Source organism: Harpia harpyja, chromosome 18, assembly GCF_026419915.1.
Source record: "Harpia harpyja isolate bHarHar1 chromosome 18, bHarHar1 primary haplotype, whole genome shotgun sequence".
NCBI lineage: Eukaryota > Metazoa > Chordata > Aves > Accipitriformes > Accipitridae > Harpia > Harpia harpyja.
Window position 1 is genome coordinate 18,894,826 of NC_068957.1, and position 24,862 is coordinate 18,919,687.

At 48.6% G+C, this 24,862-nt stretch overlaps 2 protein-coding genes across 13 annotated transcripts in view; both read right to left on the reverse strand.

Annotated features, from left to right (window-relative positions):
- The window catches only part of MCF2 (MCF.2 cell line derived transforming sequence), a 60,880-nt gene extending 53,350 nt beyond the window's left edge, over positions 1-7,530 (reverse strand). For all 3 annotated transcript variants that reach the window (XM_052813551.1, XM_052813549.1, XM_052813550.1), the window contains exon 1: positions 7,342-7,530. In XM_052813551.1, coding sequence (XP_052669511.1) covers positions 7,342-7,483 — 142 coding nt within the window. In that variant the 5' untranslated portion in view covers positions 7,484-7,530. The remainder of the gene's footprint in view (positions 1-7,341) is intronic.
- Positions 7,531-12,615: 5,085 nt separating this feature from the next.
- ATP11C (ATPase phospholipid transporting 11C) overlaps positions 12,616-24,862 on the reverse strand; it is a 58,873-nt gene continuing 46,626 nt past the window's right edge. For 2 of the 10 annotated variants that reach the window (XM_052813187.1, XM_052813188.1), the window contains exons 26-29: positions 23,479-23,544; positions 22,566-22,669; positions 20,939-21,092; positions 12,616-16,179 (exon numbers count right to left, since the gene is read on the reverse strand). In XM_052813187.1, the coding sequence (XP_052669147.1) occupies positions 16,063-16,179; positions 20,939-21,092; positions 22,566-22,669; positions 23,479-23,544 (441 nt within the window). In that variant the 3' untranslated portion in view covers positions 12,616-16,062. Of the gene's footprint in view, positions 17,517-18,452; positions 18,544-20,938; positions 21,093-22,565; positions 22,670-23,478; positions 23,545-24,049; positions 24,066-24,862 lie in introns of all 10 variants that reach the window. The other 8 variants (XR_008239054.1, XR_008239055.1, XR_008239056.1 and 5 more) reach the window with 8 other exon arrangements.

A 24,862-nucleotide genomic window follows, 5' to 3' on the forward strand; every position in this document is an offset into this window, starting at 1 on the left:
GTTTACACAGAGTTTGTGGGAACCGGAGCCAGGAGGGGCTGGCGGCTGGCCAGGCAGCGGGATGCTGATAGAGATACCGCGCTGAACTGCACGTTCATTAGAGAACGCGTAGCGGAGAATAGGACGTTGTGCTCCTCAACAAGGCCTGCTGTATTCACCAAAAGCTTCTTTACAGGACCTGTGCTGAGCAGGGAACCGACAGCCAAGGTCCTGAGGCTGCTTCCTGGCTTTGAGACTAAACTCTTTTATAGCCGGGAGCAAATCGCGTCTCCCATGGCTTCGGTTCTTCATTTGCAAACAGGAACAGGCACAAGTGCCAGCAGGATACGGCGTTAGCAAAGGGCCACGAGCGTGTCTGATGACAGGAGCCGAAAAGCCCCCGCAGCCCCCATCCATCAGGCCGTTGTAGGTGTCCACGTCCATACGGGTTGTGCAAGAGCTGGCATCGGAGGGCGGCTATTAGAAACCCTGTTGAACTAACCGTTGGATGGTGTTGGACTAACCTGCACAGCTGGGCAAAGAAAAGGTCTCCACAACCCACGGGACTGGTTTCTGGATGCACCAACGAACTGAAAGTCTTGGGATCAGCCGTGAAGTCCACCAGCCAGGACTCGGTGGCTTCCTCCCTGGGGACCTGAGGCCAAGGGATCTTTTCTCCCTACAAGTGAATTTGCAGCACACTGGCTCACAGGGGCTCGCAGGTCCCACAGCAAGGACTTCTAAAGATCCATAGGGCAGAAAACCAGAGGGGCCTGCTAATAAAAAAAGACATTTCTACTCGGTTCCACCAAAGTCATCCAAAGCTGCAGAGCACAGGGGGGTTAACAGCCTTACGCTGCAATTACACCTTTATAGCTGAGGTAACAGCCTGGCCACAGATTTAGAACTGTGGGGACCTTTTCCCCATGTGAGGAATACTCTGCAGTAAAGCATACCCTGCATCAAACAAATTTCCTTCTCTCCACACCCAAGAAGTTCAGCTGCTAAAGAAACAGAGACTTGATCGTGCAAAGTGCAAAAACTGCTGTGGTCCTCTTCTGCATTTGCAAGTGATCTCAGGTACGTTGCAGAAGCTATATATGTAATCATTAGTCATTTCTAACAGCAACTCTGAGCTGCACACACCCTCGTACGCACCAAAACCACGCTCAGCTGCTCACGCGTCCTGCCCTGACACATATACACTCTTGTCACCGGGGGTACCTGTTGCAAAGACGAGGCACTGTTGCTGTCCAGAGGAACCACATGGAGAAAATTCACCTTTAGCCGTCTCAGCATAAGAACAATTTCTGCTGCTGCACTAAAACCTGGCACATTCAACAGTTTGTAATTCCAGGTGGCGCAGCCATTCCCCGTGCCAAGCGAGCGACACAAAAGACCCATTAAAACATTTATGGCAAAAAGCTTCAATACCCTTGACTGCTGCAAGCCCTTTTGTCCGCCCCTGCCCGCGGGGACGGCTCGCACCCCGCTGCGGCCGGAGGCTGCACGAGAGCATCTGCATCCCCCCGAGCTCCGGGCTCAGCCCGCAGACACCTGCTTCGTAACTACAGCCAGTCGAAACCAGGTTTTCATTTGGAGGGAAAGATTAGCAATTAGATCAGGTTTATAAATGCCTATTTTTCTGGAAGACGTGATGTATTGATCCTGAGGAAGATGATGTGGCTCCTCGGCCAGTTCTGTCAATAGCCTGATGGCAAACCTCCACCTACCACACATGAATCTCTCGGTAAATCCTTGACTTGGCAGAGGCACTTGCGAAACCCGCTTCTACAGGGTGGCTGAGCTGCCATCTCAAACGCCTCCTGGGAAGAGCATCAGTACAATACGGGGGGGCAAGGAATGGTAGAGCCACGTGAATTGCTGCACCCCAGGAAGATGGTGGGAGCTGTGGACAGACAGGGTGTATTTAGAGGGAGCTGGTGTCTCAGGTGCTGGCAGCACACCCTGGTCCCCAGGCTACAGGTGGCAGCGGGGCCACCCCAGGAGCTGCCGGGAGCCCAGTGATGCACGGGTGGCCCTCGGAGAGCTCGCTACGGAGGCGTTGGAGATGAAGGAGGAAAATGCCTCCTTCAGAGCCAGACGGGACAGACGCACAGCAGCAGCCACCATGCCACCGTTTCAAAGGGACCCGGCCCCTGCAAAGCCGTGCCCCGTGCAGGACAGACACCGGCACCAGCTCTCCAGTACAGCCACCAGCCTCCACAGCCACGTGGGCACGAACACAGTATTGCCGCAGTAACTGCCTGCATGTGAGCGTGCCCCAGAGAAAATCATGATTTAAGCTTCACCAGGAGCATCATCTCATGTCACAGATGGGAAATTGAGGCAGTCACGCCAGGCAGAAACACATCAAAAACACCCAGGGATTCAAAAAGGCTGTGGAAAGCCCCAGGAGGGTTAGTCCATCGCTAGGCGTGACGGGTTGGTCACCATGCCAGATTCAAGGACTCCTTAAATTTTCCATTGTCAGACTGGGGAGGATATTTTAAGGAAAGGCTCACTCTGTTCGCAAGCTCTTTCTTTTACTTCTCCCCAAGCACCCACTCTGGCACAGCGTAGGAGGTAGGATACGGCACCAGATGGTCCTCGCTTCTGACCTAGTGGTGGTGCTTCTCCGCCGAGGCCTTCTGGGGCTTATCTGCAGTCGATGCTTCGGTGCAGACACACATCCCCATCACCCAAACCTGGGAGCGTGCTTGGCTAAGAAACCATACAGCAAAAGAAAAAAGTGAAGCTTCTGAAAAACTAGAATGACCTTTTCAAAAGGCTTAGATGTATATACACTGTATATACACTGAGGATAAGAGGAAAAATGCAAAAGAAACTGCTGTGAAAGAAAAAAAAAAGATAAGAAATAGGGAGAAAATGTTAACTCAGGACAGTCCAGGCTTGTGGACCATCATCAGGCAGCATGCCCGTCCCACGGAGGAACGTCCTCACGGGACCAGCCAAATCATCACCTTACAATAGGAGCTGATCGGCCCAGCCGAAGAGGCATCGGATGGCACCGTGTCCAGGAGTGTGCAGAGAAACCCTGGATCAGGCCCCACAGCCGAGCCTGCGAGCCCAGGGGAAGGAGCCTTCCGCTCCCAGGCATCCCTCCAGCAACTGCTGGCAGGGGAATGCTGGCTGCGAAGGAGCAGGAGCGCCCAGGGCACCGGCATGGCACAGCTGCGGTCACTCACTGACACACAAAACCGGCAAATCGTTCCTGCTGACCACGGGGCCATTGCTGCCAGCGGGACAAGGCGCAGCCAGCTACGGATCCCACATGCATGGGAACGTCATCCTCCGATACAATTTTGGGAGCTGGACTGAGCAGAAGGGTCCCTGGGAGCTGGGGCTGAGCCATGCTGCCAGCGAGGAGGAGGATGCTCAGGGGAGGTTAAAAGGTCCAGGGTGTCCCCGTGTGCTGGGGACCACGCAGTTTTGTGGGGGGCAATCTCTTCCAATTTAGATTTAACAGCTGGTAAACTGTGGCAGCTTTGCTCAGAAAAGATGAAGCAAAAGTAAACTGAATGGCAACCGGGCTCACGTGTTATCTCCTGTTATTGCTGTGGCTAATCTGCTAACGTGAGGGAACAAAATACTGGATGCTCTGATGTTTTCACGTCCAATCAAAAAAACTATCTTCTCATATCACCCCAAACTAAGCAAAAACTGGCAAAGATAAAAGCCAGCTCAACTATACATGAATTTACGTCTATTGCAAGAAACGCAATAAAAGTTTCTCAACACCCACCCTTGTAGATTCAAACGCAGCGTGGGAGTTGAGAAAATCTAGTTTCTTGCATTTCCAATACTTAGGAGCTTCAACGTACTTCTAATTTTCTCCTATTCCAGTCACTCCACCCTTACGAGAGACTCAGGAAAGCATCTGCAGGTGTTTGCCCATCAGCACCGGGGCACGTTTGCCAGCTGTGCAGGGGAAGGCATGTTTAGCATCTGTCAGCAGTACACACCTTCCCAGCCAACATCAGCAGCCTCCAAACCAGAGCCCATTCAGCACAGAAGACTTCTAAAGCCAAATAAAAACATACACGCATCAACAACTTTCCCACCATCATGCAATACTATGCAAGCATTGTTTTTTCCAAGCCAAATTCCAGCTTTGTGCACAAAGTAACTCCTGGGAGATGTAACAGCAGTAAATCCTTGGGCTCCATTACCTGCCTAGGAACCTGGAATTAAGTTCACTGAAGTCACTGGAACAATTTATTTGCTTTCATAGCCCGTATAGCCAGGAAACTAAATCGTACAGCCAGGTTGCCACAATGGCATCACCTGGAAACTCTGCTGCAAAGTGAGGGAAACTAAAAACAATTTCTCCTGGATCGAAAATGGAAATGCTCGATTCTGGCATTCCCCTGTTGAGCAAAAGCACATCTCCAAATCCAGCTAACCACTTTCCTGAGGCAGGAGAAGGTCAGTGGCATGGAAAGTGCGAGGCGGGAGGATATCGCTGGCGCTCGCCGTCTGTCTCACACCACCCAGCCCTTGGACAGACACCCACGGAGCAGCAAATGGATAATTGCACCTCGCAGGCGGCTCAGCCAGTGCGGGTTCCCAGGGAACAACTCTGCCCCGGGGAGCTCCTGACTCAGCCCTGCTGTAAATCCACGTCTAGCATCACCCGGGGGGAAAAGGGATTCTGAAGACAAGGCAGCCCTATCCAGCCACTGCCACCACAGCAACTCGCGCTCGTGTTCCTCTGCCCCCAATTTTGCAACGGCCTTCAATTCTACTGCATTAGGGAAGCTGGCGGATGAGATGATAGAGGCTTTGGCAGCGGAGCGAGCTGAGGAGCGTGGCACCCGAGCGGTGCTCATCACACGTGCCAAAACGACCACCGTCATGGTGACATGTGTCAGTCAGCACAAAGTTGCCCGTTTGCAGGACAAGGCTGAGGGCACTCGCCTGGTTTGTGGCTCTGGGATTTCCTCGCAAGTCCTACTTGCCAAAACCGACTTTAACAGAAGGCTCCTACCAGCAGCATGACCAGCAACCATACCCGAGCTCTGAACTCCCCATCTCCAGGCACACGGCGGAAACTCCGTGTCTCCAAGCATCCTCCAGTTCAGTGGCAAAGACAGCGCTTTGGAAGGCTCTTTCTTTCCCCCACCATATTTTACACTTCAGTTGCTTCCCTCCCACACAGCCCTGCTGTCACTTCACTTTCGTCCTGGTAAATGAATGATAAACCATTAAGCTGCAGTTGTAGCAAATGGGATGTAGGGAGAGGAAGCACGTCCCACGTACTACTGACTGCTCCCAGACTACTACTCCTCCGTGGTCCACCCAAAGGGGTCTGGACCGATAGTGGCGCAGAGCTTTCGGAGGCTGCTGGCCCTGTACTCCTGCAGCTCTCCGAGGGAGCCCAAGCTATTTTAGAGACGAGAATGGCTGTAAAAGGCTTGGGATTTATATAGGCTTCTATCTTACCGCAAGGCAGATACGGGGGAAACATCACCTTCTACTAGAACAGACCGACAAGTTCCCAGTACTGATGCGTGAAGGGAAATGGTTAAAACACGGTCCCAGATCAGGCTGAACACTCAGAAATCAGCAATGAGGAAAAAAACCTTTTGATTTATTTTTAATCTCATGATTTGGGGAACCTTACTCAACTTTGTATCATTTTCAATATCTCATTTTAAGAATCCATGTAGATACCAAATCACGTGTCCAGATCCTGCAGCTATAACGACACAAGGGCGCCTTTGTGGAGATATTTTGATTTGGTATGAGCATTATACAAAGGTCATCTGCCAAGAGCTGGTTAGAAGACAGGGCTCATGCTCACAAGAAACCTGCTGCCTGCTTTCACCCGGTTTCCATTACATCGTTCATAGAAAACATTCACCATCTGTGTCCCCATCCCTGTGTCACCCAGCTCCTCTTCAAGCGGCGTGGGTGTTTCATCACCGACACCAGCACCGGGAGGATCAGACTTTTTTTTAACCACATCTGTTCAAGTAGCATCCTTCGCTAACTGACCACCATCACCCCTGCCTACATTTTCCTACCCGATTTGCAGGGTGTGGGCAAACAAAGAGGTCAGCACGGGTCCGGTGGGCAGCACAGCCCACAGCAGAGTGGAAGGTGCTGTGGTGGGCATCATCCCAGAAGAGCACGTACACATGCAGCTCCTGAGAAGCAGGTGACACATTGGTGAAGTCCTCACCTGTGACTGACTTACCCCCAGATAAATTCCTCCCGCACCCCAAACTGCGCTTTGCAAAGAGGTCAAGGAAACTGGAATTAGGCTGGAAGCTTTTTTTGGGTCAGTGTGTCATTTTTGTGCCTGGCACGGCTCCAAGCACTCTGCCAGCTGTGAACAAATAAGGACTGATGAGTGCCTTCGCCTCCTGACAAGGTAGGCATCCTCTAGCGAGGATGGAGTCACCCAAGATGTCCCTACCTCTCCTGGATTATGAACGACATCTCTGCAAAAAAACCTGCTCCCCACAAGAAAACAGAATAACAAAAAAGTCGGGCCTCCGAACAGTTTATGAGCAGATCGTTGTCCATCAAAGGAAACACAGTTGAAGCACAAGAGCAGCTTACAGCCTGAGGGTAAGGGATCAGATTGCATTTGCTTCTCACATTAAGGGTGTGCAGCCATATAACCACAGCAACATCATTACGACTCTGTGCCATCCCCAGCGCAGCCTGGGATTAAGCGATGTTTAAGGACCAAGGAATGAGGGAGGGATGAGGGGGTGTCTAACAGGGACACACGCCTTACACACATCCACTGCTTTTCTACTTCAGATACTGGGAAAGGGCACACCATCAGGCTAAGATGCAACTTCCCAGGGAAGACTCCTTTAGTTTCGGCCACGGGGAACCTGCGCAGGGGACCGGCACTGGCAAACAGCCTTCTGCTCACCGAAAACAATCCCCTTCCTCCAAAACGCCTTTTGAGCCACGCGTTCCAACGACACGAAGGACACGCCGGCAGCACAAGGCGAAACCGCTTCTCCTTGAAAAACCGAGGCCGTTCTACACCGACCGCGCACCCCACCGAAACCAGTGACACCCCCAAGCGCTCGGCACCCCTCCCGCAACCAACCCTCCCAGAGGCTGCTTCCTCGGCAGGACCCACAAACACTCGAGCACCAACACGGTTGCCCGCCCTGCCGCCCGCCGCCGCCGCTCAGAGCCGGCTGCCGGCCGGTGAGCAGCCGAGCACCGGTGGGCTCCCACCGCCCCGGTGCGGGGCTCCGGCTCTCCCGGCTCCTTAGGGATGTCCAGGGAAAACCCTTCGCCACCCGCGGGGTCCCCGCACACCCGTGACACCCGGCCCCTCGGGGTCCGCCAGCCCCCGGGACTCACCGGCGGCGGCGGCGGCCTCCAGCAGCGCGGCGGCCCGCAGCAGGCAGTAGTAGCGCTCCATCTCCCCGGCCGAGGTGCCCCCCGGCGGGGGACCGGCCGGGGCCGGGGCCGGGGCCGGGGCCGGGGCCGGGGCCAGGGCCATGCCCCGCGGCAGCGCTCCGCCGCCGGCACCGCTCCGCCGCCGCCGCCGCCCCGGGCCCGCGCGGCCGCCGAGGCGGGGCCGGGGGAAGCGGCCGCCGCCGCCGCCGCCTCCGCCCGCCCCCCGCCCGCCCCCCGCGCCGCCCCGGCGGCCGCCCGCTGCCCGAGCCGCGGCCCCGGTGCCGCCGCCGCCTCCCGCGCCCTCGGCCTCTTGGCCTTTTTCCGCCTTTTCCCACCCCCCTTTTCCCCTTTTTTTCCCTTTCTCCCCCTTTTCTTCCCTTTCTCCCCCTTTTCTTCCTTTCCTTTTTCCCCCTTTTTCCTTTTTTTCCCTTTCCCCTCTTTTTTCCACTTCCCCCCTTTTCTCCCTTTCCCCCCCTTTTCTTCCCTTTTCCCCCCTTTTCTTCCTTTCCTTTTTCCCCTTTCTTCCTTCCCCCCCCCTTATTTTTTCTTTTCCTTTTTTCCCCCTTTTTTCCTTCCTTTTTTTTTTTCTTTTAAATTTACTGCTACTCTCCAGTGTCCCCACCACAGCGCCCTGCAGCCGGACCCGCTCCTCCCTGCCTTTGTGCCTATACCACTTCTCTAAGGAAAAAAAAAAAAAAAAAAAAAGTCATTTCATCCTCTGCAAGCAGCGTTCTAGCAAATTCGTTGAACAATAAAAAAAGTCGTTTCATCCTCTGCAAGTAGTGTTGTAGCAAATTTGTTGAACAACCTATGAGAACTACGTTAAGCCATACTATAGCCAAAGCTGGCCAGAGCTCTAAGCACTGCGCTGGCCTGACCCGTCAGCCTCAGTTTCCCCGATGCTGAGGTTCAGACGATGCCAGCTCATTCTCAACAGGAGCCTGAGCTGCCCGGGAAGACTGCACGGAGAAGTGGATGTTCCTGTTTTTCCAAAACAACCTTTTAATTATGCTCCTTACTATAATAGCAGCCTTTTTCCAACACTTCAGCAGTCAGGGCTATTAATTTAGGACCCAAGGTCTAACAATGGTAGTATGAAAAATACCGTCTTTTGGTAGACCATGTCCCTTCTTACACTGATACAGAATTTTTCAAGGAAAAACTACCCGTTCAGCCAGTGCTCCTTGTTCGTAGCACAGCAGATCCTCACTAACTTAACAGTTTGAACAGACAATTTTCTGTCTGGTCATAAAGCACATCTTGTGTGACAGGGAGTTCACGTGCAGTTACTCATCAAAAAATCTAGCTCAGGTGCATGGCAGTAAAATGTAGTTACAAAATAGCCATATGCAAGGCTATAAGCATGGAAAGAGCCACGCCACATCCCTTCTGTACTCTTATCACAGGAATGGTATTTACCCTAAACTGCAACAGCTCATGCAGAAATGAGGCCCATACAAGTGCTCAAAGTCTCTTTTTTGCTCTACCGCTGCGCGGGGGATGCCCTGCTGTAAGCGGGACTCACCAGCCCTGAGTGATACATACCCACTTTTAACTCTGGCTTTGGGAAGAATAAAGCTAGCCGGTAGAAGATACAGCTATGTTCTCCCTAAGGTTTGGCAATCAATCCATTTCTTGCTCTCTGAGCAGAAGACAAAACGATTAAGACTGGATTTTGATTACATCTTTGCAGGCAACACACTCTACCTGAGCCCCGGGTGGGCTAGGCTGGACCTCAGCAGTGGATGCCGGCAGGAATCCCGCACATCCCAAAGCTGCACCTCCTCCAGCCAATTCAGCTGGCTCAAGACAACATTAGCCGGGTCTCAGCACAGAAAAGCTGTGTTTGCTCAAACTGAAGGAGAACTGGTCACGGCTTTTCCTTACTGTTGTTCCCATGCAAGCCCGTACGGCCACAAAGATTCTTGTTTCGGAAACCTGGCTGCTTACAGTTCCTTATTTCAGGCATTTCACGACAAATGCCCAGCTGTTCCAGCAACGCATTCAGCAGAGGCACCGTCCAGCTTCTCGTATTTTACCCTGACAGAAGCTACTCGGCATATCTGTCTCCTCCAGAGACGAGAGTTACTCTTTGCCTGCCCAAAGAAGGATGAGCTGAGATAGAGAGAACAAGGAGATGGATAAAAAGGAAACAATGACAGCCAGAAACACGGGTATTTCTTTTTCAGGGATTTCCCACCCAGGCCCTGTAACAATGTTCAGGGCTCTGAGAGGCACATATACATCTGTGTGCGAAGGGAAGGAGTCCTTTCAGAGAGCTGGCGAAAATCTCGCCAGCACCTGCAGCACCTCTATTTGCAGAGTTTTATTTCATGTAGGTGCAATTCCTTATCCTTAAATCTTAGGGAGAAGGTGTAGGGAGAATTCCTACTCATTGCATTAATTCCAGATCAGAGGCTGGAAAAAAAAAACTCAAACAAAATTCAAAACCCTCTTCTTTTTTTTTTTTCTTTTTTTCTTTTTTTTCTTTTTTCTTTTTCCTTTTTTTTTCCTTTTTTTTCTTTTTTTTTTTTTTTTTTCTTCAGACTAAAGGCTAGAAGGTTTTGTGGAGACTGGTACCATTATTTGGTTTTTAGAAATCACCCTTCAAAAATACCTGTTTTGTTGAACAGGAACGCTCCATTTTAGGCAGCTACAGAGATCTGAGGCTTCACAGTGATGCGATCACCTTTTGAGACCGATCTGAATGATTATATCAGCTCTTTCTCCCCAGCATATATTTTTGTTATAATTTGGAGAAAACATAGGTTTCATTTCTGCAACTTCCAAAAGCTCCTGCTTTCATACTTCAGCGTGGGACCGCGCAGAAAGCAAGGGCCGAGCAGCGAGTCCGCCTGCGGCTGCTCCAGCCCCAGCGCGTGGCTGGAGATACCGCTCCGTTAGCGGCTTCTGAAAGTGTCGTGATAAACGCCCATCTGTCACCATCAGCTCAGTCCATCCCGTCTCCTAGTCTCTCCTTCAGAAACACCCTTCCTCTGACAGTTGCTGGGGAAAAGAGTTTCTGGTTAAATAGGGTAATTTAACTTGTCCTCCCTCAATTCAGCCCTCCATCCCAGCTCTCACACGCAGTCCTGCGGGTGCCGGATAATTTCACCGAGATTCAGCCCCGCTCTCATCACTCCAGGGCTCAGCTGTTGCAATGTTTTTCCCTGGCTTGCCCAAATCCCATTTTTCCTGCTACACCACCTGGAAGGCTGCTGCAAACACCTTTGCCCCGCGCCATCACGTTAGCCCCATCAGCTTTCCCGGGCAATTCCTCCACTGCCCCTCTCCTCACCTGCCCGTCTGCTCCGCGCCCCTTGCTTAGCCCCTGAGCCCCAGCTGCAATGGGGAGCAGCCGCTTGGTCTTCCATGCCCAAACTCCAATGGGCAAAACGGGACAGAAGGGCTTTAGGTTTTTTTAGGGTGGTGCTGAGAACTGGAAAAACAGAGCTGGCTGAACGTAGTTTGGAGTCAAGCTGATGTTGAAGGGAATTGCTCACCTCTGGAATAAGCATAGCGACATCAAAGTACTTGTGCAGGAGAGTAATTAAGCTCTGGTTGGTTTTCATAAACAGGGTTTTTAGGAGGATTTCATGTGCACGAGGCAGCATCAGCCCCGATCCGGGGCTGCCAGCCAGCGTGGGCTCTTTCTAAGCTGGTCCAGGAGGAGAAGAGCCTCCGCAGCCCGGCAGAAATCCTGGCCCCACTGAAGGCAGTTAAGCCCGTACGGATTCCAGCAGGACCAGGACTTCACGTCACCTGCTATGTCAATGTGAACAAGAAAAAGGACTCCTCTCTGCTCTCCCACTCTCACTTTTTCTCTGCGTCAGTCAGACCTGCCTTATTTATTGTTACAACCCCCGGTTTTGGAAGGGAACACGCACGCAGGTGCACACACGCCCTTTCTCCAGGCCACAGCGTATTTTCCAGCTTAGCAGGTTATCCCCAGACGTGTGAAGATTTAAGAAGCAAACCCCGATCCCAGCAGCGAGGACGCTGCGGTCGCCATCTCCTCCTGCCCCGGCTGCAGGGGAACAGGGAGGGACGGGGACACCGCGGCCCCTCCGCCTGCCAGGAGCCCTCACGTGCCAACAGCCTGACCTTTAAAAAAAATCGCCGTCCTTGTTAAAAACCACCTTACAAAGTGACATCGCTTCTCCTTCCTAACATGAAGGGTTACACAGGCGTTTTAAATGCTAATTCGGCGCTTTCGGGGTGACCCGCGCCGTCTCCCATCGCTTACATTTACTACTTCTGTCCCATCAGCATGGGTAGCCAGCTCGGAGTAAAACCCTTTCCAGCTCTTCAGATGATTTTCACTATCACTCACTGGGGCTATTAAGATTCTCAATGCGTGTATCTGGTTTCCAATAGTACAAGCTGCTTCTTAAAGGTTATAGTTTGTTTTAAATAGCACAGCCATCTGTCCTCCGGTGGCTGATGGGAGCTGAAGAAATCGAAGCAGCCAAACCAGAATTTTTCAAATTGTCAGTTTTTCATTACAAACATTTTGGTTTGAATCAGACCCATGTCCTAAAAAAAAAAAAAAAACAAAAAATTAAGTCAATGTATTTTTTCTTGTGTATTATACAAACACTGTGAGTCTTGCTTTAACAGTTTCGATGCGTTGCTGGAATTTCATCAATGCAAATATCTGGCCTGAACTTCACCAGCTCCAGCAACTTTACAAACCACAGAATAATCCTCATCTGTGCGCTTCTAGGCTTTGAACTAAAAAAGCCCCACTTATTACAGGTAGCCACGACACACAGAACCAATCCACAGCATTAAGAAAAACTCTTCATGCACATATGGAAGTCGGGCCCATGAACCTGCTTTTTTTTTTTACCCAGTTCCTAAATGTCAGCTAAAGCTCAGAGTTCAACTCTTCTACAAAGGTAAATTGATTTATTCACTTAATTCACAGGACTCACTTTCTTAATTTGACATTATTTTTGAGGGAAACAGGTTTAGAGCACGTAGGCCAGCTATGTGCAGCAGCTGTTACCAGCAGAATTGCTAATACCTTGCTGGAAAAATAAAAATATATGAGAAGCAACCAGTATTTCCTTAGGCAAATGCTGCTCCACATCAGAGAACCAAGTACGGCCTTGCTGGCATCATCCACCCCCCAGGGAAAATGCCGATGGTCCCCCTAGTACAGCCTTGGAAAAGCCCACATTATAAACTATTGCCTAGGAGCATCCAAGGAGACAAGACAGACAACAAATATATATTAATCAGAACAACATACCAAAGTTTATTGATTACTTCAAACAAAAGTTTCTGTAATGAAAAAAGAGCAAGTTGCATTCATAAAAGGTAACATTCACATTCAATTTCTTTTATATAAAGCAACATAAATGTATAAAATCGCATTTAAGTGAAAAAAATGTAAGGTTGCAGTCCTTTTTTTTTTTTTTTTTTTTACAAGAAGCTGAAAATGTATCTTCTCATTGCCTGTATATAATTTACACTTTCTATATACTACATGTTTTTTAAAAAAAATCCGTAGCTGGGAAATTGGATAAATGGTGCAGTACTAGGTAAGTTTTTCAACTGTATGTATACAAATTCAATTTTAAGCTTTTATGCAATTCCAAGTCATTTATAATATTCTCATAATGATTAGGATTAGTTTTTGAAAAGTAGCTATGACTACACCAAGTTCCTCCAATATCGCGTAACAGTTTTAGAGGGAATCTTAATTACTTTTCTTATCTTTCAGTGTCACTAGCCAGTGATTAAACTTCAACGAATTATTATGAAAAAACCCAGCCTTTTTTCCTTCAAGTTTTTCCACCGATAAGCCTGTACTGACCTTTTAGCTCACTAACGAGCACTGTAACAGTGCAGCGTGTATTATGGTACATGAACAACAATCACAGCATCACTGTCGGATTACTGCCACTTCAGCATCCTGCTGGCTTGTACCTTACAGTTACTATCACCGCTTTTTCTTCCCTTCTCTAACCCCAGAAGGGGCCTCCTGTTTCCCCTGATTTCACCACTCATCCGCAGCAATAGGAATTTCACTTCTGGCATTGCTGAATGATGCGGATCAGCTCTTCTGCAGGTCCAGGGCAGCCCAGCTGTCCTGGCATCCCCAGCACTACACCAGTGCACTAGCTGAAGATCCAAGCTCAAGAAAACCTGCATTTTCCCCAAAGAGCCGCTATTCAAGACACGTCACGTTAGTTCCAACCCGCTTTTCAGCATGCGTGCCTTGGGTTTGAATGTACAGCTATTGCAATGGCTTGCTCCATCCTGAGACAGGACACTTGGAAACGGGAAGAGAAAGATTTGGTTCTTAGAAGGCTCCGTCTTAAAACAGACTGCAGAAATTAGCCCGTTTAAGTGGCTTTATTCGGACAGTTCACACATACATGGCAAGCTTTGCTCTGTTCCCACTGACATCACCAGCAAAACCTCCAGCTGAATTTCACGGGAACAGACTTTGACCCTAAGAGTAGAGTAGGACACAAAACATTAACCGAGAAGCAAGGTGTCAGGCTTGGGACCATTTGGGCTCGGAATGGTTTTGAATCACAGGAATTAGGCATTTCAGCGCCCGCATTTTAAAGGTTATGTAAACACAAGTCAGCAACTGTATATTTAAGGAGAAAGGTTAGATTTGGCATATAGAGCATATCTTCATTGTATTCATCGCATACTCGATCTGTAGGCACCACATTTTAGCAAGAAAAGTTGAGAATGGGACAAGGTCTGCAAGTTGAATTCTAGGTCCATGAAATGAACTAGGAAAAGGGAAAAACAAAAAAAAAGAAGAAAAAAAAAGCTTTGCCCATGGGACACATGCTGGAAGTGCAGCTCCTTACTTGCATGCAGCAAGGAGTTGAGCCGCGGTTGCTAACACACACCACTTGCGTTGAGGCCAGTGCAGCGTATATAATACAGTGGTCCTGTCCATACGTCCCCTCCCATGCTGGGTGATATAAGAGCAGCCACCGGGCACAGGGACTGCACACACCCCTTTCCCACTTGGGTTAGGCCCATCGCAAAGTCCTTAATGATGCACGCTAGAATTTGCCTGCAGCTGATCCGTGTCCTGCTTCCACCGGAGTCGAAGACAGACCTCAGGGGTGGCAGCCAGAGAGCAAGATTCGATTCTTCTGAAAATTAATAGTCCGCCGTTAGCAAAATCTGATGAAGGGAATGTTCCATCTAGTCCCAAGCTGTTGTTTCTTTGCCTGTAAATGACACAAAGCCTGAGCAAGCAGGAGCCAAACCCAGCCGCAGCGCAGAGCTCGTTACTTCTGAAATGAGACTTAAACGCTTCTCACAGTAGTTCCTCTGCACCACTCTGCAGAGCACCAGGGCCAGGGGCAGTCAGCACGAGGGGGGACCTTCACACCAGACAGCGGTGGCACACAGGGTGCTCCGTCACTGCTTATGACTTAACGCAACAAAAAAAGCTGCTTTTTCCACATATGAAGTATCAGAGAAAAAAAAAAAAAATACCGAGAGTCAGGCATCTCACCTCTGCTGTGTGCAACCTAAAGAGAAAAGTTCCCACGACCATGGTACAGGTAGATTTGAAAAGAACATGCCAATTTAAAAACCAAATAAAGTGTAAAATGAAATCAGGTTCATGTTTTCCTTTTATTTTTAAACCGGCTTCTTTTTTCTTAGTGCAAATAACTCAAGATGCAGTTTTATATGCCTGCAAGTTTACAGGCACAGCCCGTGCCCCTGGGATCATCCAAGGACCACACCGTCACTCAGGTCTTTAAAGTGTTGAAGCAACTGCACAGTGCAGTAACGTAAGCACAACCACAGGAACCCGGGCAAAACGGCTGAAAGTCTGGCACAGCCCAACTTCTGAGATTCTTTCCTCCTCCACAAAAGCTTCCTTCCATCGCCAACAGCCACAACACGAGGGAAAATGACCTTCTCTTCACGCTCCATCAGGAATAAACCCACCAGCAAACCGGCTGCGGGAGGATGCTCAGGCGCTTCCCAGCACCGCGGGTCTCCGCACGGACACCACGGCTGCGGAGGGAGCGCAGACCGCTTCCAGCCGTACCCAGAGGAGGGATACGCGACTGAAGGCTTTGCACCGTCGGCGAAGACTTCTCCCGAGTTTTCAAGTATTTCTGCCGCACGCGTCTGGCAGCCCAACGCTGGGAGGGGGCAGCCCCCCGCCGAGGGGTCGCAGCCCCAGCACCACCAGAGATGCTCGCAGGGCTGCAGCCAGCCTTCTGCGCTGAGAGGAGCAGGCTTTCTTTCCCCGGTGCCTTTGGGGAGCTGGAAGGGGCTGGTTTGGGGTTTAAAGTCTGTGCTACTTCTTTGGTCAGGCAGAGCAAGAGACTCCAGCAGCTCTCTGCTGCTCTCGGACAGATCTGCAGCGGGCAGAGGAAGCCCCCGTGTGAAATGGGGCTGGCATTGCTCTCTTGCACTTCAATTCATGCTGTTTTGGATGAATTCCTAAAGATGCTTTCTCAGCCTCCAACGACGTCGAATTCTGCAGAATTTTTGGGGGGAGGGGTGGGGAAGCCACAAGCCCGAAGACAAACAGGTACCGTGGGGCCAGTGCCCTGGCTACTGCTTTATCAGCATGGCTGCTTACTGTACTTGGCAATATTAAAAAGAACTGTTAGGTTAAAACCATGGTTTTTTCCTACAGCGTGACAATACGCAGTGTTTGTATGGAGCACTTTAAAGTATCCTGAGAGGATATGTTTCTGCCAGATTAGTAACAGCATCTTCAGTCTTCACATAACCATTCTCTATACGTTTGTATGAGACTAACATAGGCAGATCAAAGGGGTCAGTCTGCAAAAATCAGAAGGAAAATACACACGTATTGCAATTATTACATTCCCAAACTCAGAAAGCTTTTTCTCTGTTATTTTTAGAAAAAATACTTAACATTTTATAGGAGAAGAAGAATGATTAGACCACAATAAAAGTGCCAAATTTCATTCACAACCAAGGAACAAATAATAAGTTGATAAATTAATTTGCACAATCTGCAAAATGCCGTATAAAGTTTAAAAGTGGTATCTGCTTCGCTGTCCCCTGCGGCTTCCATTCTGCCCCAGTCCAGCCGCTTCCTGCACCAGTCTGCACCAGTATATGGTAGTGGAGAGCACCACCTAACGTCTGCAGGGAAGGAACAGCCGCTCGGCTCGCCAGCAACGCCCAGGCAAGCAGAAACCCGGATTTATGCCAGATACATTTGGAGCTCTGGCAAGCCTGGCTGTTGGACCTGCCATTCCGATTAAACTGATTTCTTTAGAAGCAGGTGTGGGTACAAAGGTAGGAGAGATTTGCAGAGAATTTGCAGTTTTGTGTTTGCAGCAGACACCACACAGCTATGTAACATCTTACTAAAAGTGAAACTGTGAACTTAATTAGGCACTTTTACTTTTTTATTCTGCTATCGGCTTACTACGATGTTTAAAATCAAGTAAACTTGTGCTAGGATGCTCTCTGTGTACATATATGCATACGGACACAGAGACATGCCTGCTGTACTGTATGTTGACATACATAGACAAGTACACACATTTAGTTTCAATCTATGCAGATGAATTAAAATGTACTTATTTCTATCTGACAGAAGAGCATGCACCCTAGAAAAAGGTATTTTGGTACAATTCAGATGCAATACTGGAATCATTTTAATAGCTGAGATTTGAATACTTCACTGTAAATACATCAGTGTTAGCTTTTATAACCACTGTTAGCACGATTCACTGACTGCATTCTCAGATTAAATTTTCTGTTAACATTAGACTAAAATATCAGTTATATTGAAAGATTTGTTTACATACTGCAAAATATTTCAGTTTGAGAGAATCTGTACGCACACGGGATTCTGAAGAGGTTGGATAGGACAACGTCCCCAAATTAAAATGCATCCCAAGCATTGCATCTCCATTCCACAAGGACAGGTGCCCCACACCGATAGTCAAGAGGATTACAAGAACCACAGTTTAATTGATTTGGAGAGGTTACATTTGGTTAATCAATGCCTTTTAAAACCGTCCCAACTCCTTCGGACAGGGTACCTGTTACAACACATTAGACTCATCTGAGAATGTTCTTAAAAGAAGTGGTCTGACAGAAGGTCTGGCCGACAATGAATCAGGTGCCTTCCCGCTGCTCTGCAACAGCGAGGCAAAGAGACTTATAGCACACGCGACACTTGCCCCTGCCTAACGGTCGAACAACAAGACACACACACAACCCCCGCACCTTTTTACAGCTGAGTCCTATCATAAGGGATGCAGCAATACATACTCCCTAGATACCACGGTGATTAATACTGGCTGGGTTTTGCAGTGCAAGAGGCACAGAGGGTATTCAGAAACCAGCCCTGCTTCCCGAAATGGTTAACTTCAGGCTTGGGGGTTTATGCTACAGGTGCTTTCGAGGGAGGAGGAAGCCATCCTTGATCTCCATGTAACTGGTATTTTTCAAATAGCGAGTAATAGTGGAGATCTGCAGTGAAACCAAATGCTAGGGCCGTGTTTTCAAGGCACTGGGCTGTGGGGTAGCCCCGCCATCCCCACAGCGGGCAAGTCCAAGACTATCCCTTGTTGGGAGGGTTGAGCGCAGTGGCTTATTCACTTGTACAAACAGCACCGGTAGCACTAACGCGTGGGATGGACTGGGCAAGAGGGGCACTTGGGGAGATCCTCCTAGATCAAACAAGCCTGAGCTGTTTGCCAAGTCATCCAGAAGACGATTAAAATCGAGTCCACTTTGTCCCACGCTTTAGAGAAGTTTGTATCTGGTGCATAAACACACAAAACTACAGCGGGGAAGGAGAGTGTAACCAGCACCGGCCGCGTCCACCTCACTTGGATGTCCCCAGCACAACCAGCTCACCCACCTGAGGTGCGGCAGGAGACCAAAGGGGAAGAGACAGATGAAATATTTAAGCAAAAGATTTAAATTAAAGCAAGAGGAGGGGAGGGGGAAAAAGCAGGGCTTTGCTGGGTCAGCAAATCTAAACAGGAGTTTTCAGGAATTAGGCGTTAGAAGGAGGAAAAAAGCAATAGAGCAAGCAACACATAGTGACTCAGAAAGGAAATCACCTTATTCACTCCAAGAAAAGCTGTGATTGCTGGAAGTTTGAGAAAGCATGAAGATAGTGGATGTTCCTGAGGAAGGAAGGCGCTTCGTTACCTAGTTCACAACAGCACAAGAGACAGAAAATTGCAGTACAAGAAAGAGAAAGGCAGAAACCAAGGAAAACACAAATGCGCCTTGCAGGTTAAAAAAAAAAAAAACACACAACCAAAACACCAAACCAAAAAACACCAAAGCATTTCCACACAGAAAATTTAATAAAGACTGAGCAGAGCTGACAGGCTGGGTTATAGGGAACTTGGGGTGAAACCCGGTCCCGTTGAGGTCAAGGGCAAACGCCCATCGACCTGGCCTCAGTCCATCCTCCCCTTCCAGAAGTGACCCTCAGCTCTCAAGTCAGGGGTTCAGGCACCTAAATACCATCCCTAATCTTGTTTTTAATTTAATGCTCCCCTTGGGAAACTGATGTTTGAGTTTTTTTTAATATTAAGGTCAGGATTCTCAGAAAGGGTCTTGATCTGAAATCATCTACCTGGTCTTAGATGCCTTTACAAATTAGGTGACTCACTTCAGTGTCTGACCGCTGACACAGACATCTAAAGCTGGTATCTGCTTCAGGCACTTTATAAAGCTCTTACTCAAAATGTACATTTAAATATGGCTCAGCCTGTGTCTAGTTTGGTATGCACATACGAATAGACTTTTCCTAGTTGAGACTCACTTTGCTTTGCTAAACGATTTCACAAGAGCCTTTTTTTAATGCATATAAAGCACTCTTGAAAGCAAGTATTGCATGGGGGAATGGATCTTCTAGCCAACAGCTGAAGGCAAAAATGGGTCACCTCTCAGGGGAGCCGAGCTGGGGCTCAGAAACCCCCAGGTCACTGTGCCAGGTCACTGTCCGTGAACTGTCCTATGTCCACAGTTGAAAGCAACTTGCTCCCAACCTATTCAATAGGGGTGTCAAGCTAGAAACTATTAAATCATACTAGACTGGAATAAATTACATGAAGCCTCAAAGAATTCAACCATACTTCTTTTACAACCTCTCTTGCTTTCAACTTTAATGGTTTGGGTTTTGGGGGGGGGGGGGGTTTGTCTTGCAGACACGCGTTTTACTTCACTGATACTGTGCCAAAATTGTATTTCAAATGTTATGGGAGAGGAAAACCTTTACTACTTCATTGGATTTTTTTTTTTTTTTAATCGAGGAGATAATCATTTATAAATAAGGACCAAAGATAACAAGTTATCCCAGGTGAGGAAAGCACGCTGAAACCTCATGGGATACCAGAGCTTCAAGGAGAAAAGCCTGGTTTGAACCTCAGCATTGGGAAGGTCATCCCACGGTTTCCTGGGACACAGTCGGACCAGCTGAGCACCGGTCTGCCAGTACCACGCTGCCGGTCCGGGGCACGGCTGGCAGGGCAGAAGCCACTTCTGCACGCTGCTGCTACCTCTGCGCTGGCCAAATCCTGCAGCCGTGCCGCCGGGCAGAGCGATGGCTGGCTCCGGCCACCCTGGCCAAACCCAGTCTGCCAGCATCTGCTGGGTACAGACGGGGCGGGGGGTGACCCCGTGCCGGCAGCGCTGGCCCCTGTCCCTTCGGCCGTGCCCTAAGGACGTGCAAACGCGATGGCCAGAGGCCAGGGCCAGCCGGCAATACGCCGTGTGCTGACCCGAGGCAGGACTTGCTGATGTTGCGGGGGGAAAGAGAGGGGCTGCAGGAGGGAGGGAAGGCGCAGGGAGCGGCGGAGGGCGAGCAGGGGCTGCCCGGGGCGGGGGACGGTGCTGCAGGGGTGTTCGGCACCTCTGGGCAAGCAGAGAGCAAGGGGCAGGGCGGGCGTTTTGGCACGGTGCGAGTCCTGAGCCCGGCAGCGCCGGCATTCACCGTTCGCAGGAGTGACAAAGAAAACGTTTCGGAGATGGTTTACACTTCTAAAACAAGCCCCCCTGCCCAGCAGCGGAGGGAAGTTGTCGGGTTTCTTAACAGCTTTCGAGGAGAGCTAGACACCGCAGGCTAACGCCACGGTACGAGCTCTCGGTTATTAAGCGGGGTGGGCAGATGTGACAAGACTTGACCCTGTTGTTCCCCCTGCACCAGCACCTGAGAACATACCCAAGGGGAACATCGTGGATGTCGTCTTTGACATAAAAAGCAGCAGCTTTTTTTCAGGACACGATATGGTGGGTTTGATGATCAGTTCAGGTTGGAAAAGGGTTACTGTACTTTTATAAGAGAGGGCAGGTTTCCATCCAGTGAAGGCAACTAAGTGAAAGGCACGGGTTGAGTCTCTCCTCACTACAGATCTAGGCAGTATTTTTAGATGAGCTTCTGGACATTTCTGGCATGTGAAAGAGCAAGATGAGGCTCTAGAAAGCCCTCCTCGAGATGCAAGTGGTACACGGTACTGTTACGGGTTCATCTCGTGCTTAAGATTAAGAGAGGTCTTCCTAAAAATACAGTGCGATACACCATCTTGTTCCTTACCTGATGATTTTTCTCTTTTATATTTTTTAAAACTATTAGAAGAATTTCTGGGAAAAGGCTGATAAAGATCAGGAGGGTTATTGCCAGCCACGTGGAAACAGAAGTCAGCATATGGGCAAATACAAAATACATTCTTTGCTGCTTCAGGAAAGGCCTGAAAAAGAAAGGATACAAATAAATTCTGGTTAACACAGATTTCCCAAGAAGGTGAGAATCAAAGGCAGATTCAGATCAAACTATTACCAGTAATGCCTCCCTTTCAGATGGAGATGGATACAGCCTGCACAGAAACACACAGTCCATCCTTCTCCCAACACATCTCCTGTCTTCAACTGTGCTAGTCCTGGAGGACTGTCCTGTCACCTTACACGATGTATTTTGCATCTTCCACACCTGTTTCGCTTTGGGACGGGGAGTGGTTTGAATTTTGCTACTATCACCAGTTTTGCTACTATCACTGAGAGATAAATCATTCACCTTATCAAAACCCACATAATTTTATTTCAACTTTGGACTTTGTTATAGCTTCTGTTTGTTTTTGATGGTGGAAATCCAGAGACTCCTGGTCCCAATAGGTTATTTGCCTCTTCCTCCCTCCCTTGATGGAGGGGAACTGACAGATGCTTGTGAAAAATGCCTCAAATAACTGATGACAAGGATCCCAAAGCAGTCGTTGCTTAGCATTAACTCAAAAATATTGAGCTATGCAAGTTAAACACACCAGGAGAAAACACACATCTCAGCAGAGAGATCTGGCTAGATCACAGATCTGTATCTGTTGGTTAGGAACGCTGAAGAGTTAAACAAAGCCTGGGACCCTCGATTAAAATATTTACATCAGTTCCACATCTTTATTAGCAGGCTGCTGGGTCAAGGATCTAGCCAATAACCCGTGGCACTAGCCCATGGGAAAGCAAACCTGTAAAATGGGAGATACTGCAAACGTCAACATGAACATCTACTCCAGCATGGGAAACAGAAAACTAATAATATTTGTAATGTACTATTGCTTGCCTGCTTTTGCAAGATATTAAGCCTAAAATGCTGGTTGCACTCAAATCAATGAGAATTTCTTCTCCTACTCAGATCCAGGATTTCAGTAGCAGGATCTGCGCTTTCTCCTGCTTATTTCTTCTTCTCAAGCTGCCCCAGAGTGCTGGGTCCTCTTGCTTTGCCATCTGCCTTGTCTGTTCCTTCCTTCTGTATCACTGGGTTTCTTTCCACCATCAATTTTTCATTCCTTTTCCATCCACATGCACAAACAGATCCTGAAATATTTACCCCAGAACCTCCCAACGAAGACAAGGGCCTCAGCACCAGAAATGACCCTGCAGAGGCAGAAAAGCAAACCACCTCTTGCCAAAGCCGAGCACCCTGGATGGCGATCAGGCTGTCAGACCTCTTCGAACATCATGCAGCAGCTCTCTTCCAGCACTGGCTTTTAGTAGGCGTTGGACGGAGATATCCCCTCCCTCCCCGGTAGAGAAAGGAGCGTGGCTGCACACCCCTTGCCATCCTTAAATCTCTGCATAGCCCAAACAAGGGGATGCTGCAGCTACATCCCCTGCAAAGCCAGTGCCGGGCATTCCCCTAAGAAAGCACCATGAAAAGAAGAGAAGATACTTGCCAAATGACTCCTCCCCAAAAGAACGAGAAAAACACGTAGAAGGCAAGGGAGCCCCAAATCACAAAGTGGTTCATCCACGTCCAGAATCGGGTATCTAATGCTAGCTGTGTGAATAAAAAAAAAAAAAGAGACAAAACAGGCATTAGATGCAGAGTGTATTTGACTGTATTTATATGAAATTTCAGACTGCTTTTAGAGTAAGGTTGAAGGTTCTCCTAACAGCTACCCCTCTGCATATGTGCACCAGGGAAAATGTTTTCAGTATCTACAGGTTGGCACAATGTCAACAGGGAAACAGTGAGTTTCTAATTGTAACTGACACTTTTTAATAGAATAAATTTGATGCAACCTCTGATGCTACAGGGAAGAAATGTCTAAAGGTTACAAGGACTGTAAAATTGCCTCCTGCCACCACCTGCTGTCCTGAACCAAACATAACAGACCTTTTGTAAGGTCTTACGCAAACTGTTCTTTCTGGAATATTTGACAGATGTGTTTTTGTTTTACCCCTCCGGTGCTTAGCGGTAGCTGAAACGAGGTGGACAAACCCAAGCTCTCTATTGTCCCTCTCTTCTTGCTGGAACTGAATGCCAAGGGGTGAAAGCGTGGGGAAAAGTCAACCAAAACCAAGTGGAGTTCTCAAAAGAGGGCAAAAAATAGGAAAATTATTTAACCAAAACATAAACACTTATAGACCAGCACAGCCCAGGAATACAGACCACAGACTACACAAAGGACAGTGGTCAATAAGCAAGTTTTGCCTCTATGGAAGAGGAGAGGATTTAAGTGTGGTGGGAAACATATTCATAGGAACTTCATCTTTAACACATTTACTGCCCGATTTTACAGCACATGCACATGCATTGGAAAATGACTGCAATAAGTGACTGAAAAAAGGAAGGAAGATCCTAACCTTCAGGGTGACGGTGAACACCAGCACGGTGAAAACAATCGTCCCAAAGGTCCAATTCCCAAAAACCTGAAAAACACGTTACACTGCCACAGGTGTCTCGGTCCATCTCCTTGGAGAGGCACAGAAACGATGATGAGGACAGGGGTGCAAGCAGGGACCGGAGGGGAAGGACGGGATGGAGCGACTGCTACGGGGGATTGATGCTCAGAGAGGCACCGGGCACCCCGCAAGACTCGCCGCCCGCTGCACTACCCTGTGCCATGCAGTGCCACACGGACGGGTGACCCAGAGTTGGGACCGTGACAGGAAAAATCTCCTACTAACAGCAATGTCGATCGAGGATACAAGTCATTGGACCACTTGTATTTCACGATTTCTTGGTAATTTACTCAGTTTCTGCTTTCTCGCAACACCTCTGCTCATAGTCTCGTTTTAGTCCCATTTGCAGAATGCACCAATGGGTATTTTTTCATCTGGTTTGGTTTGCGGATACTAGTGACTATGCACAACAAAGAAAAGCAGATACTGTATATAAATCCAAATGATGGCAATGAATGGGAGGGATGCTTACCAAAGGCTGTCAAGATCTGAATGCATACATTAAAACAGAAAGTGAAATGTAAAAGTTTTCAAAAAATGCAAAAAAATTAAAGTCAATAGGAGCGAAAAAGGAGTCAATCAAACATACATGGATATTATGAACAATTGCTGGTAGCAGTTCTTACAGGCATAAGTGTTTACAAAACAGGACATAACCACAGATCTTATTTTAGTGCCACATAGACTTGACCTCTCAAGGCATTTCCAGAACATATCAGTGCTTCATGTTTTATTCAAATACAGCCAGAATGGCTATAAATACAGAAAAGCACTGAATCTACAATACAGGGCTTGACCACTTACAGCTGGGGCCATAAACATTGGCATTGATGCAATGTATGCATATATACACATAAATTTCAGCTTTTCTCCAAGTGTTAGCCACTAAAAAAAGTTAAGCTGTTTTCAAGGGTCACACGATGGTGTAGAGAAGTTTTGCGCCTTGGGGAAAGGGTCCTGAGACAGCCCAGGCCACCACGCATGGCAGGCACACTGCACTAATGCTTTGCTCTGTACTCAGTTAACCAGCAAAAAGGAAAAAAAAAAAAAGGAAAAAGAAAAAAAAAATTCAATCTTTTCTTTTTCCCTCCTTTCTGTGCAAGTTAACCCAGAGAGCTCCCACACCTCGCTCACACGGCGATGTAAGCGCTTGTCCCGACACAAGAAGCACAAGCAAGCAGACAGCAGGGAGAAGAAGAACAGCCTGCTCGTTCTGACAGCGGTGCTAACTTATGCTGGCTTTGAAACGGTAGCGAAGCCCCAGCACCAGCCTTCCCCCTTTGCA